Source organism: Eulemur rufifrons, chromosome 16 (assembly GCF_041146395.1).
Source record: "Eulemur rufifrons isolate Redbay chromosome 16, OSU_ERuf_1, whole genome shotgun sequence".
Lineage (NCBI taxonomy): Eukaryota > Metazoa > Chordata > Mammalia > Primates > Lemuridae > Eulemur > Eulemur rufifrons.
The window spans coordinates 92,153,858-92,168,703 of record NC_090998.1 but is presented as its reverse complement, the minus strand read 5'-3'; the positions used below and the strand labels follow the sequence as shown (position 1 = coordinate 92,168,703).

The following is a 14,846-nucleotide window of genomic DNA, read 5'->3' as shown; positions in this document are numbered from 1 at the left end:
CTTAAAACAATGACAAAGGCAGTAAAATGTCAGCACCCAAAACGGGAGGGGGAAAGGTTCAGCCACTTTAAAATAAAATCGCTCTTTGTGAGATCCAATTAGGACATGGGGCTCGGTGGGGCTCTGGGCTCAGCGCTTGCAACATACTGAGTGGCTGTCAAAGGGGAACCCAAGCTGCAAGTGGACTCCCCAAACCAGCGGGGGGGGGGGGAGGGGCATCCAGAGACATGTCACATGGAGAAGGACAAACGGCAGATACTCTGTGGCCCTGGCCCAACCATCCACTCAGGCCTTGCAGACCCGAGACCTCCTTGTGCCACGGCTGCCGGGCTTTGGCCCTCACGGATGGACACAACGATCGTGTCTTCCCTTGGTTCCTACAGACCAGGGCCCCTCTGCGGAGAAGAACAATTCGCTGAAAATGTGGTGTCAGATGGGGAGGGTCCAGAACGTCCCTGAACTAAGAACCCAGGGCCGTGGGTAGGGAGCGTCTCACCCGAGCCTCACGTCCCGTCAACCATCTCCCCGAGCCAGTGGGAACCGAGGACGATTACGGGAGAAGACAGCAGAGCCGACCCCAGCAGAGCTCATGCCAAATTCTGCCTCGGAGCTGGCCCTGGTGCATGGCGTTGGGATTTGAACCCCTCGTGGAGGGAGAAGAATGAGACGTGTCAGGCCCAAGAGGGCCCTTTGCAGGTATGCACAAGGCACACCCACACCTCTGAACCAGCTGGAAAGGAATTTGGACAAAAAGATCACATCCAAAGAGGGCACCTGTAGCCCCAGCTACTGGGGAGGCTGAGGTGGGAGGATCGCTGGAGCCCAGGAGGTGGAGGCTGCAATGAGCTGCACTCCAGCCCGGGCGACAGAGCGAGAGCCCCTCTCCACAAAAAGAGAGATCACATCCTTTGTTGGAATCACGGCCTTGAACAGTCCCTGCTGCGAAGCAGAGTGCCGTGTACAGTCTCCCACAGACCTTATTCTTCTCATCGTTCTACTTGAAACACAGAAGGACGTGAAGCTGGCAAGAGGCTGGACTTGAGTTTGCCAGATGGGGGCTGCCAGGGCCACCCCGGGAAGCCGAAGCCCCTCCCCGAGGAATCCTCTCCTCCCCTTCAATGGCATGGAATGGGCCGGAACTGCCCATTTTGGCTGAAAATCTGAGGCTGTGTTTGTTCCAAATCCTGATCCCCCAGGGACACGCGGGCCTCGCCAAGCCCACCTGCGAACAAGGCGGGCGGATCCGGCTCCACCGGCTCCAGGTTGCTGTGACTCTGTGCACACAACGAGACAGCACAGAACGTTCCAGCCCCGGCTATTTTGTCAATGTGGTTCTTTAATGTCACTGCATCCCGCAGGAGAAGCCGTAATGCTGTTTTAATTATTTCTTTCCCCTGCTGGAAACCACCTCCACCAAAACGGCTGTCCTGAACCCGTCCCCAGCCGCCCAGAACTGAAGGAGAATGTTAAACTGTTTTCTAAAATTTTAGAGTTGGCATTCAGTTTAATATTAGCAACTTAGAAGCTCTGATCTACAGCAGGAAGGTGAACGTTCGAGATCAGAAAGGCCCTTCTCGCTGCAGAGAATGCTGAGGACTCAAGGAAGGAGGCCCCCTTTGCAGCAGGTGCCCCCCAGGGTGGGCGTGGAGCTGGGCTGTGGGGGTGGGGGTGCGCCAAGACCCGGGAGCCAGCCCAGAACATGCAGCCCACGGGATGCCCGTTTCCCCAGAGCCCGGGGAAGGGAGGGGTGAACCGCCATTTCCTTTTGTAGGTGGCCTAAACGGAGATGCCATCGGGGCTGCAGGAGGGTGAGATCAACGCTCCTATCTTGTGGGCTGCACTGTCCTCCCCCACCCCCAACTCACGTGCTGAAGTCCTGGCCCCCAGACCCTCAGAATGTGACTGTGTTTGGACCTAGAGCCTTTACAGAGGTTAATTACGCTTAAATGAGGTCATTGGTGTGGATCTTAATCCAATAGGGCCGGTGTCCCTGTAAGAAGAGGAGAGCATGACATAGACGCACACAGAGGGACGACCGTGAAGACTCCGGGAGAAGGCGGCCGTCTGCAAGCCCAGGAGAGAGGCCTCCGCTGCAACCCGCCCTCCCGACACCTGGATCTCTGACTTCCAGCCTCGGGATCGTGAGAAAGAAACTTCTGCTGGCTGATCCCCCACTCTGCGGCTCTGTCACGGCAGCCCTAGCAAACCAACACAGCCCCCTCTTCTTTTTTTTTAAAGTTTCTAAAAATGCATCCACTCCCAGACAGGGCCTCTGAGACGGGCGAGTTCTGGCACGAGCTGTCTCAGTAGCACATTCAGAGCCAACGCCACGCCCAGGCCCCTCAGCCAGTCGTTCTTCTCGCGGACCGTGGCACTTGGGTTGTCCTGGGCCTTGCTCCTGTGCAAAAGCCAAACTGAAACAACACTGAGTGGCCAAGGAGGAACAGGACTGCGGGGTGGACGCTCACATCACATCTAAAGCTTCCGGGACTTTCAAGTTTTTAAAACTGCAAAATTCTGTTGAAAAGGCCTCGCCGCCAAGGACAGCCCAGCCTGGGAGCCTCCGAGAACAGAGCGGCCCGCGGCCCGGGGGAGCCGGTGCTCTGGCGAAGCTGAAGGTGCGTTTCTGAACGCCTGTGACCACTCACTGCGCCAGCGGACGGAACCAAGGTGGCTCTCGGTCGGCGGACGGTTGGGATTTGGGCTTTTTTCCTTTTCATCTTCTGGTCAAGGCAGATGACACCTGACTCAGCGTCCGTGGAAGGAGGTGAGGCGAAGCCTCGAAGACGCCACTGGCGTTCAGAACCCTGCATTTCAAAGGCCCTCGCCACCGCGAATCACGGGGAAAGGAGTTTCAGAACAACCAAGGGGGAAGAAAAAGAAGAACATTAACCAAGAAAAGGCAGGGTGGGGGGTGGTGATCACACAGTTTGGACCAGGAGCCTGGGCGCCTCCCCGAGGGACCAGGCACGGACAGACTCCGCCTTTCTTGCTGGGAAACTGTCCCTGCCGCCACCTGCTGCTCCGTCACTCGACGTTCTTGTACTTGGTGAACAGGTTGTAAAGAACCCTCAGGGTGGATTTGAGGTCCAAGTTCACCACATCTGCAGAAGGAAACAGAGAGACGATTGGCAGGATGAGAACTTGTCCTGCTGTAAGGGCTGCCGGGTGCCGCGCCCAGCCCAGGACGGTGCAGCCCGGAGCGGGCAGCAGGAGAGGGAGGCCAGGGCTGCGGGGCCGGAGGCGGCCCAGGCGAGGGGCAGCAGTGGAGCCCTCAGAGGCGTGTGGCCTCGTGGCAGGTTCGCAAGGAGAGCAGCATGGCGGCCCCGACGCCCCCGCTCAGCAGACCCAGGTCTGAACTTGGAGAACTTCGAGGCTTCGAGAGCCTCACCAAGGAGACAAAACACAACACTCCCAAAGCCCCCCAGGCCCCTACCAACCACAGCCACCACAGGGCACCTGTGCCCAAGGACAGGAATCCTGTGCTGTGACCCCATGAGCTTCGGCCCAGGGCCAGGCGTCCCTCTGTGCTCCCAAAGTGCCTGCCCCACCCTCTGGCCCCTGCGGGGCTCCAGTGAAAGACAAGACTGTCTCCCAGCAAAGGGGCCGTTCTGGGGCGGCGGCGGGGACCTCCACTAGTGGGTATGGGGGTGACCCACCAAGGCCGGGGCCTGGGGAGCCCGGCGCGGGCTCCGGGCGTGAGGCCTGCTCCGCCGCGGCTCCCCTGGCACGAGGACCCTGGTGAGTCTGTCTGACTCGGGAGGGTGTCAGGGAGACCGTGGGCTCAGTGCCCATTCTCCACGTCACTGTCACCTCTGTCATCTCTGATTCTTACTCCTTAGCTGGCTGTGAAGGAAGAAGGGAAAGCATTTCCATCGCTGCAGCAGCACAAAGTCCGAGGCCCGGCCGGGACGGTTAAGAGTCTCCACCGCTTGGCGCCGGCCCAGGCCTGGCCCAGCGAAGGTGCTAATGCACACAGCAGGGCAGCCTGGCCCCCTGGCTGGGCTGGCCGCAGGCCCCTGACGGGACATCCGAGGGACCTGCCCCGGGAGCTGGAACTCGCTGTGCGCCCTGGGCCGGCCCCTCTGCCTCTGGCCTGGTTCCACTTTTCCATGGCGCTCTCCCTGACGGGCCACATGGGCCACCCCGCAGCGCTCCCTGCCCCATGCTGCTGGGCAGTCACGAGCAGGTGCGCTCTCAGCGCCAGGCACGCGGGGCACAGAGCCCTGCTCGCCCGGAGCTTCCCCTCAGGGGGTGCAGGAAGCATCACAGCCTCCCCCAACTCATACACCACCATGGGTGGCTCAGGAGGAAAAGTGAGGCTGGGGAGGGGGCCATGGCAAAAGGGGGTGCCCGTGGGCACTAAACCAGTGTCTGGGTTCTGTGGGCCCCTCCTGCGTGGCCCAGGGTTTGATGGAGGCCAAGAGATTTCTTCCCGCAGGACTTGTCAGAGCCTTTAGTGTTCAGCTCTATCCTGTAGCTCTCCAGCAGGGGCTCACAGGCCATGCCACATACAGCGCCAAGCCTGACTGCCCCAGAGCACTGAGTGAGAAGCCCCCACCAAGGACCTTGATGCTCACTTGCGTTAGAGAATCCTGGTACAAGAAACATAACATGAGTCAGGCAGGGACAGTGAGGTGACCCCTCACCCTGGCTCCGCTGGCCTCTACCCCAGGGTTCAGACCACAGAGGTGAACGTGCCAAGTCCCTGCTCCGAGCACCAGGGACTCTGAAACCCGCCATTCACCAAACTTCAGTGAACAGCGCTGCCAGCCCGAGTGGCCGACTGGAGAGGCCCCGGTCCCGAGGCCACGTCCTTCAACGTCAAGGGGTCACAGAGGAACCAGCTCCACCGGCCAGGTCCCCCTGGCCCCGGAATGAGAACAAGGAGCTGGGGTCGGCAGAGCTGGGCTGCGAACCCGACGCTCGGGGCCTATCCGGGAAGTGACACCTCCAGCCTTCCGGTCACCACTGAGACCTGGTCTGCGTCCCTCCCCGGGGGCCCAGCATCAGGGCGTTACCTTCGGGGCGAGCCTTGGGCTTCTTGAGGCCTCCGTCCAGCATCAGCTCGAAGGCGAAGGACACGTTGTGGACCTGCCGAGGAAGGAGTCCCGCTGGGGTTGAGCTGCTACCCTCCCTGCCCCTGGCCTCCTACCACCCACCGCCCGAGGACATGAGCGTGGCCCTGACCCAGCCCCTGCCCACGCAGAATAGTTCGGGGGGAGCCCGTCCAAGCCCCAAGCCCCGTTCCTCTCAGCTACTTGGCTGGATAGTAACTGGTTTGGAAGCGAATCTCCCTTCTGCTTTCTTCCCAGTCTGAGGAGATGCCAGCAAGGAAATGACTGCCCTCCCGTGCTTGGCACCTCTCAGGGCCGTGCCTCCATCCCAACAACCTGTCACACCCGGCAGACGCCCCCCTGCGCCCCGGCCCCTGCACAGGGCAACGGACGGCAACCGGCTCCTGACGAGGCCGGAGCTCACCCTGCCCCCACCGGCTGTGACTGCCGTGGGACTCCCCGAGGCTGGTGGGGACCAGGCCACACACGTCCGTCCCCATTCTGAGCCAGCCACACAGGTAGGACGCCCTGAGATCCCTTCTCTCTGCAGTTCAAAGGGGTTTAGAAAACCTGGCCAGGTGAGAAAAGAGTAGTGGGTTCCGGAACCGGAGTCGACTCTCCCTGCCCTGCCCTTGTTGGCTGTGTGGCCTTGGGCTGGTCTCTCAGCCTTTCTGAGATTCCCTTCCTCATGGAGGGAGTCAGCTGAGGAGACAGAGGGGAAACCTGGAACCGCAAAGCCCTTTCTAGTATGTTCTTCCAGGGCTGACCTCCGCGTCTCCGGGACACACGGCACTGCACAGAGAGCCGGAGACCGCAGAGCTCGCAGAATGACGATCGGGGGCGGGAGGTGCTCGGCACAGTGGCCAACACAGAGTGAGACTCAAACGGTGGCTTTAAAACAAAACGCCGTGGTCCTGCCCACAGCACTCTTCTTGTTAGCAAGAAACTACAGGTGTCAGCTGCCTGGTATCAAAAACCAAAAAAAGTCTAATGCAATCGTTTAAAAATAAGTCACCTCCATGCCTGGGGACAGCGGCTCATGATGCACCGTGGGTTTTGCCCACTGAACCTCAGTCCATCCTCCGGGACACGTGGGGCTGCTGCCGCGCGGCCTCCGCCCACGGGAGACGTTGCTGGACGGCGCTGCCACTGTCCCTTCTGCGGGCAGTGCCGGGCGCACAGCTGCTGGGCCCGGCTGCAGTGGGTCAGTCCTCTACTGCCGGGACCACCCACCTGCCTGGGGGGCGTGAGGACCAGGAGGCAGATTATAAACATCACAGGCGCTGGCCCTATTCGGGGGAGGGAAGAGAAGGCGGGGCCGGGGGCCATGCAGGCCGGGGAGGAACCAGCGGCATTTCCAAGGACAGAGCGCCGGTTGCCCGCAGGCCACGCCGGACCCAAGGCTCCCCTGCACCACGGCGAAGGGACAAGGGCTGCTGCGTGCTGTACCCTAAAATAGCCTTCCCGTCCTTGCTCCCGTTCAGAGGGGGAGGCAGATGGCTCAGGCCTTTACGGCCTTAGGCTGGGGCAGCAGCTGACAAGGACTTTGATCCCCGTTTCAAAGGGAAAAGGACGCCCCCGCCATTTGTACAGAGCCTTGTCTTGGAGAGAAACCAGTTCTAGATCTCCTGGCTAAGTCCACTGTTCTTGCCCCTGTTTTCTTATCAGTTTGAACAAAGAGAAGATATGTCCAAAACAAGCGTTCTGCAGTCAGCTGTGTGCGGGCCTGGAAATGCCGAACTTCTCCACCGACTTGTCTTCTCGTTTCCAGAACAGCAGCACAGGCACCCACACTCCCGCCGAGCTCCGCGCGGTCCTGCTGGCGCCCTGCGTGCGCACGCTCTCCGTTCACGCGGGCCCATCGTGCCAAGACCTCTCTAATCCGCTCTGATTCTATCTCAGCAGGCAGGACAGGAACAACACTTGGCTACAGGCACCCAGACTGCAAGGTGCCAGAAGTGGGCGGATTGATAAACACTGGTCCCATGTGCTGCTGCTTCTCTGGCTGCCGCCACCGGCTTACACTGTCTGCCTCCCTGACTCACGGGTCTAGCACTTTGGGAAAATAAAATGACAGACGCCTGTGAGTCCACAGCAATCCAGCCCGTGCACAGCCAAGTTTCTGACGGCGATGCGCTATACCGCCGCGGCAGGCTTAACTATGGGAGGCCCCGGGCAGGCGGCAGACGGTGGCACTGCGGGTGGGGCCAGCCCAGGTCTGAAGGACTGACTCACGCAAGCCTGTTTGAGAAACTTTCCTAAGAAAAATCACCCGCAGGAACGAAAAAAAAAAAAAAAAAGGGAAAAAACATATATACACACATAAAATCAAGAAGATGCCCTATTGTTTCAACAGGGAAAAAACAGACACAAATTCATTGCCCAAGAGCGTGGAGCAGGAAGACGCTGGCAACAGAACTATCCTTGGGACCTTGGGCCACTGCGGAAATGGTGCTCGGGAAGCTCGTGTGACATCAGGGAAAACCAGAGGTGACATCTGTGGCAGAACAAGGGAAGGGTGTGCAGCTCCACTGACATTTGACCACATGTATCAAAAACTACACAGCCTCGTGGGAAAGACCCCGAAGAGAATGCACGAAACATAACCCGGATGTGCCGTGCACTGCCGATGGGTGTCTTATTTCTCCTACCGAGAGTGACATCTAATTGCAACATCACTCGTGCAGGTTTCACTTTTTGAAGAATGCAGCTGGGCTGCAGAAGGAGCTGTCGGAATTATTCCCTGCTCCGTGTTTCAACGAGCGTTTTGGGGCCACTACCAAGGACAGAGGCCGCGCACGCACCTTCTGATCGAAGCTGTCCGGGGTCAGGTAGAAGTTGTGCAGAGGAACGAAGTAGTCTTCAAGAAGGCCCACGAGCAAGACCAGGTACACGCCATCTGCAAACTGCGGACAGAACTCGGTGACGTTTCTGGGCGTGTGCGGGGCCGGCGAGTACTCTCTGCACAAGCCCGGGGTGGGGGGAATATTTTACAGTAAAACGGTCCATCCCTCCCTTCCGGCAGGAGGACCTGGAATGCAGGGAAGCGCCTGGGGCTGAAGGACTCGGCTCCCACCCACGTGACACAACACGAGGAGGGGTGGCCTGACGCACAGGGCGCCGGGAAGGCCCAACGTGCGTGTGTGGGGTTGAGCGCGGCTGCCTGGTTAGGACCGTGGACCTGCAACTGTCCCCCAGCTACTGTCTCTGGGGATGACACCGGCTCCCGTCGCTCAGGGCTGCCTTGGGGATCCGGTGCCCAGCACACAGCGCTCGGTGGCAGCTGCGGGAGTGACTGCGGGGAGCGGAGGGGACGGGTGGGCCAGCACCGCTGCCTTCCAGCCGAGGCCTTCAGAGGCCTAGAACTGCTGTCCAATCGGGTAGCCGCAGCCACATGCAGCCATTTAAATTAAAATGTTTTTGTTTGAATGTTGCTGATTTATTCTTTTTTATTGTGATTTTTAATACACATGACATGGAATTTGCCACCTGACCATCGCTAAGCGCAGCGTTCGGTGGCACCAAGCACATTCACACAGCTGCGCCGCCGTCAGCACCGCCCCCTCCAGAACGCCTCGTCCCCCACGTGGAAACCGCACCCGGTGAACGCCGACTCCCCCCACCCTGCTCCCCGTCCCACGTCCTGGCTGTGCATCCGACTCCTCTGGGACCCCACGTGAGTGGCGTCCTATGGCATTTGCCTGCTTCTGTCTGGCTTATATTGATTTTGCTTTTTATTTTTAATTAATTAAATTGTGGTAAAATATACACAACATGAAATTCACCACCTTTGCCTCTTTTAAGTATGCAGTTCACTCATGCTAAACACACTCACTTTGCTGCACGACCAAGGTCCACAGCTCTTAAATTTGAGTTTTCTAAAAAACTGAAATACAAAAGTCAGCTCCTCATCACACGGGCCACGTTTCAAGTGCTCAGGAGCCACACGTGGCCCGTGGCTGCTGTACTGGACGGCGCAGCTAGAGGACACGTCCCTCACGACAGACAGTTCTACTGGTCAGCACTGGTCCAGAAGATTGTCAGGCAGGACACCCAGACAGGTCAGAGGGGCTTCCTGGGACTGGCAACGCGCAGTGGACAGAATGAGAACTTGCAGACGGGAGGGCGTCTTACTGAAACTAACAGCAGCTCCTCAAACGTCCCTTGATTGTATCTTTACATGCAAAGTCAAAATCACAAACATCCTATGTTCAAAGCCGTGTCCCCTGGAAGGGGACAGCAGCTAGAAAACCTGAGCTGTAAGGTAACCCCGAGTGGGCCACCGTCCTCCAGGGCCCCGCCAGCGCCCAGCCCTGGCCCCCACGCGCTGGCAGCGGGTGCACGAGTGACGCCTGGTCTGCCTGCCACACGCCTCAGGCTCCCATATCACGAAGAAGCCACCTCCTCCTCTCTTTAAGGACATCAGAAGGGTTTTTAAAAAACGTACGTGTAACTCAGCACAGAAACTTAACGCCGGCAGCGCTCTGGTCCAGTGCACGGGCATTTCCCCCAGAGTGACACTAGCCGGCGCCCAAAGAGACCAGTGCTCGCGTCTCCAGGGACTCACTCCCAGGGAGCCAGGAGTTGCTGCCTGAGTGAGGACATCGACCCAGGCCACTGCCGGGGACGTCGGGGCGGCCGTGCTGCTGCACCCACAGGCCGTGACAGCAGGTTCTTGCCTCTGGTCACGGCGTCTTCTCACCTGCCCTGATACACCGGGACGTGGCAGAGACGGCCACGCAGAGAGGAAGGCACAGCAAGGGAGGGTCACGGGAGGGCGAGGACCGGGCAGAGCGGGGCGGCCCACAGCAGGAGACCCAAGACACCACCGCCGGCCTCCTGTCAAGCCCTGCCTTCACGGATTTTAACTGCTCCTCACGATGTCTACTGTCCCCATTGTCAACTTGTGGAGAGAAGCTCAGAGAGGCTGAGAAACTGGCCCAATACCACAGAGCTAGGAGCTGTCCACAGGGAAAAATGATTGTTAAAAGGAGGGAAAACACCCCCCCCCACACACACACACCACACACGCAAACAGGAATTGAACCTGGGCCTCTCTGACTCTCAGGCCATCAACAATTTAATGATTTATACCCTTTATAAATGGTATTAATATACAGTATTTATAAAAACACCCAAATTCCTTTGCAACAAAAGGAAAATATTTTCTGCCCATTTCTGTGGCAAGTGGTCTTTTCCGGTGGACCACTGATTAAAAATACATTGAAGAGGCCGGGCGCGGTGGCTCACGCCTGTAATCCTAGCACTCTGGGAGGCCAAGGCGGGTGGATTGCTCAAGGTCAGGAGTTCGAGACCAGCCTGAGCAAGAGTGAGACCCCCATCTCTATTAAAAAATAGAAAGAAATTATCTGGAAAACTAAAAATATAGAAAAAATTAGCCAGGCATGGTGCCATATGCCTGTAGTCCCAGCTACTCGGGAGGCTGAGGCAGTAGGATCGCTTAAGCTCAGGAGTTTGAGGTTGCTGTGAGCTAGGCTGACGCCACGGCACTCACTCTAGCCTGGGCAACAAAGCGGGACTCTGTCAAAAAAAAAAAAAAAAAAAAAAAAGCATTGAAGAGTCTACGGAGTGTGATGGCAGAGAAAAGACTGAAGGTATTAAACAAATAAAGATAAACGCAAATCTGAGTTTAGCATCCCCATCCACGACGCTCTGAGAAGCGAGGTGGGGACGCTGGCAGGTGTGAGGAAGCGGAGTCCGTACACGCCCCACGGCAGTGCCAGTGCCCGACCGCACCCAGCCTTCCTGGCGGTGCAGCCTCTGCTCTGACGACGCCATTTCCGGGCTCTGGGGAACAGACAAGGCACAAACAGCCATACGCTGAGATGCCCATGTGCTACCGCCGACCAGAGCAGAAAACGTCCAGTCACGAAGCTCTAGTTTAACTGGGTCTGGTGCAGCCGTCCAACAGGGACATACCCTTCCCAGTAACAGTGACAAGACAGACAGACCGAGCAAAAGGACCACACAGAAACACACACACACTCTTTCTTCCTCTTATACAAAAAGATGCCCACAATATATTCAGCAACAAAAACACATGACAAAACGGCTGACAGTATGATCTACTGTCCTTTAAAAAATACATTTATGTACAGAAGATATCTAGAGAAGCACACATCTGCCCATTAACTGTAGCCGGTTACCTCTGGAGAGTTTGCGAGGGCGGGATTATAGCAGAGAAGAAAGGGGAAATTTCACTTTGCACCTAGTACACTCCTGGACTGTTAACGTATCAAACAGCAAATAATCAGAGGCTAAATGTGCAACATTAGTAAACCGCTAAGGATGATAAACGTGTTTGCAAACAATGCACAAATAAATAGACACATTAAAAACGGACCGTTAGGCTTTCAAATACAGAGCCATGCTGTCCACGATTAGCTGCATAAAACCCTCCGCGCAGTTATCTCTGGCTGATGGGATTACAGATGATTTTTATGTGTTTTGCTTATCTGCATTTTCAGACATTTCTACGATGAACCTGAATTACTTTTTTAATTAGAAAAGCAAATGAGAAAAGTTAAAGAAAGAGAAAGGAATGAACGCAATCGCCTGGGGTTTAAGAAGGATCAGCTGTGGATTAGCGGAGTCTGCACCGAGAGCCCGAAAGACTCCAAATTCCGGCACCCAGCTAATCCTGGGAAAATTACGTTTTGTCCTTAGTGCTTGCTGAGTGCTCAAAAACATATTTTCATGAGGCTACCTTAGCTTTGAGTGGGGGCTGGGGGTGAGGAGTTTACTCGATAAACTTATTGCAAAAGAAATATGTTGTATTCGTTCACTGGAGGGACATTTTATCGAGCATTTGCTAGGTCCCAGCCACAGTGCGGCTGCCAGGGAGGGCAGTAGCAGAGGCGACAGAACATTCCAGACCTGAGGGACCTCCCCATGCAAAGGCCCTGTGGTAGGGTGGGGTGGAGCCTTGGAGGGCGTTATGGGTTGAACTGTGTCTCCCAAAAGAGGTGTGTTAGAGTCCTAACCCCCGAACCTGTGCCTGTGACCTTGTTTGGAAACAAGGCTTTTACAGGTGTAATCAGGTGAGATTCAGTCATTTAGGGTGGGCTCTAATCCAACATGACAGCGTCCTCATAAAAACGGGAAACCGGGACGGACAGACAGACGTGCACACGAGGAGATGCCGCACAAGACGGAGGCAGAGATCGGAGGGACGTGTCTACAAGCTGAGCAACAGCAAAGACGGTCAGGAAAACCTCGGAAGCTGGAAGAAGGCCTGAGACAGACTCTCCTTCATAGCCTTGTTAGGAACCAACCCGGCCATGCCCTGGATTTTGGACTTCTGGCCTCTACAACTGGGAGGACACAAATGTCTGTTGTTTTAGACACTCAGTTTGTGCCACTCTGTTGCAGCGGCTCCCGGACACCAGGACAGAGGGTCTGAGACAGGCCCGGGGGCTGGGCACACAACGGGAGATGAACAGCTTGGTGTCTGCGCTATTCACACACCCCGCGTGGGAGCAAAAAGCTGCCTGAAAATCACAGAGGACAAAGGCCCTTCAACCGGAAGCACTGCATACCTGGGTCTCCAGCTCCGTCACCTCCAAATTCAGCTTGTTCAGGTGCTTGTTCACGAAGGTGATGAGAGACTGGTAGGACAAAGAGACACAGGCGGCGTCAGTGAGGACGTTCAGTCCCGTCGGGTGGCGCAGGTCTGACACGTGCCCGCACGGCACCGTGAGACGCTCCCGCAACCTCCTTTGTTAGAATAAAAAGCCCGTGTTTCACAGGCGACGACCTCCCAGCAGCCTCAGTGCTGGCGGCATCGCGCCTGCGCCGATCCCGGCGGGAGCAGAAAACACACGTCTTTGTTCTCCAACCCAGGCACACGCGTGTGCCATAGTTAGCAATCACAGAGGAATGATCAGCGCTCTTAAGAAAGATAAAATTGTCAGGGGAGGATAACTGAATTTCCAAATGTGCCTTAGATGTAACCCTGAACGGCAAACGGCACACTCGGAAGGCCGAGCGGGAAAGGCTGCCCCGATAGATACAGCCACTGAGTTTTCAGGACGTGGGGACGGACAGCCATCCGGGGCTTTCTCTCGGGCTGCAGGGGTCTTCCGAGCCTGTTACGTGTGTACCGAGGGGCACTGGCTTCTCGCTGCCGTTTAAAACCTGCCACCTGTGACCTGTTGGCAATCAAGCCCAACTTCAGTGGCGACTCAATACCACCCACCCCCCAAGGTGATACGATTTCTTACTCATTCTACCCAAATTTATGTTCTCCCATGTGCCAGGCGTGTGCTTGGTGCTGGGGACCCAAAGATTGTGAGAGCCCCTGCCTCCCTGAAGAGCCCGCGTGTAATTCTCCGTGAACACAGTGGGAACGACAGCGTGGGCCGAGTGGGCAGCCAGGCACATCTAGAACCCTCTGTGGGGAGGGGAGGGTGTTAGGAGTGGGTGGTCCGAGGAGAGACCTGCAGAGGTGGCTGGGGGCTGAGGAGGGGCAGGCTAGAGGGGAGAAGCCATCAGGCAGATAAAAGGGTTTTATCTTGTTCCCCGCTGGTGGCCCAGTCCCCAAAACGTCTTTCCAAAAAGTGAATCAACATCATTATCTACTGAAAGATAAAAGCTGCCTCACGTCCAGCGCTATCAGTGACTCTGTACTGCACACGAGCCCTGGCACAGACAGGACCCCAATTCATCCTCACAGCGCCCCTAAGACGTAGGTAATGTCTCTGCCCCACCTGACAGATGGGGAAACTGAGGCTGGCACACAGCTGGTAAGTGGGGGAGCTGGATTAGATTCATCCAGGGACTGATTCTGTCAGGGTCCCTGGGGTCAGATGTGACAGGGGAGGGTGGGGGACTCTGAGGCTCCAAGTATGTCACGCGTGACCCGAGGACTCTAAAATGGCTCCATTCCAGAAGGACCATTAGCGTGGTTCCAACAGCCTTTTGCAAAATGCTTGCAAGATCTAACGACCTCATCATCTGAGCCTGAACCACTTTCCAAAAGTGGGTTCCACGGGAACGCGTGTGTTCGACCCCCAGAGTAACAGATAAATCCCGCCATCAACAAACCAGTTTGGGAAATGCCTCCTACCACGTCCCCTCGTGGAGGAGCGCACAACAGGCTCTCACACGTCCTGCGCTAAGAAACCCGTCTGGGGAAGCTGCCTGGACTCCCTTCCCTGGGCCACGGGGCAGAAAGAGTGCGCTTCGGACGTCACAGCAGAGAAACACGCAGCCGCCCCACTGCGGCCTCCCTGAATGGGACGTCTGCAAGCATGGGCGGCCCCTGTGCAGAGGGTGGAAACAAGTCCTCCCACAGGACCCCGGGAGCTGGTCGCTCCCAGCCCCGGCTCCGGAGCCTGGGTTCCCGCGTCCTTCTGCATCCACACGTTGACCAGCAGCTGCCTGGGCTGGTAATGCCCCATCCTCTGTCTGGAGCCCAAATCCAGGGACAGGACAGTTCTGCCACCCGGCCTGCCTGTGTACCTGGCAGGCTGCCGGTGCAGCTTCATGGTAATGAGGCCGGCACGCCCGCAGGTTGACACGCGGAAACACATTTCCACATTGAGAAACGGCCTCGAGTCACAGTGAACTGCTGCTCGGTAATTCACTTAGCAGAGAAGGGGTGGGCAGGGGATGCCCGGGGAGCAGAGATGTTGAGTTAAAAGGCGCTAATTTTATGCACTGTAGTTAGGTTTTTGACTGTAATTACATTTCAATCCATGTGGCAAACATTTCAGAGACTCCAAACACTTCCCCACCTCCTTCCCAGCAGGCGCCGAGCTGCCAGAG

The 14,846-nt window shown here is 57.0% G+C and overlaps 1 protein-coding gene across 1 annotated transcript in view; it reads right to left on the bottom strand.

Moving 5' to 3' along the window:
• Positions 1 to 982: 982 nt before the first annotated feature.
• PARVB (parvin beta) overlaps positions 983 to 14,846 on the bottom strand; it is an 88,587-nt gene continuing 74,723 nt past the window's right edge. Inside the window, exons 10-13 of the mRNA XM_069489550.1 lie at positions 12,617 to 12,685; positions 7,862 to 7,963; positions 5,022 to 5,094; positions 983 to 3,104 (exon numbers count right to left, since the gene is read on the bottom strand). Of these exons, the coding sequence (XP_069345651.1) occupies positions 3,028 to 3,104; positions 5,022 to 5,094; positions 7,862 to 7,963; positions 12,617 to 12,685 (321 nt within the window). The 3' untranslated portion in view covers positions 983 to 3,027. The remainder of the gene's footprint in view (positions 3,105 to 5,021; positions 5,095 to 7,861; positions 7,964 to 12,616; positions 12,686 to 14,846) is intronic.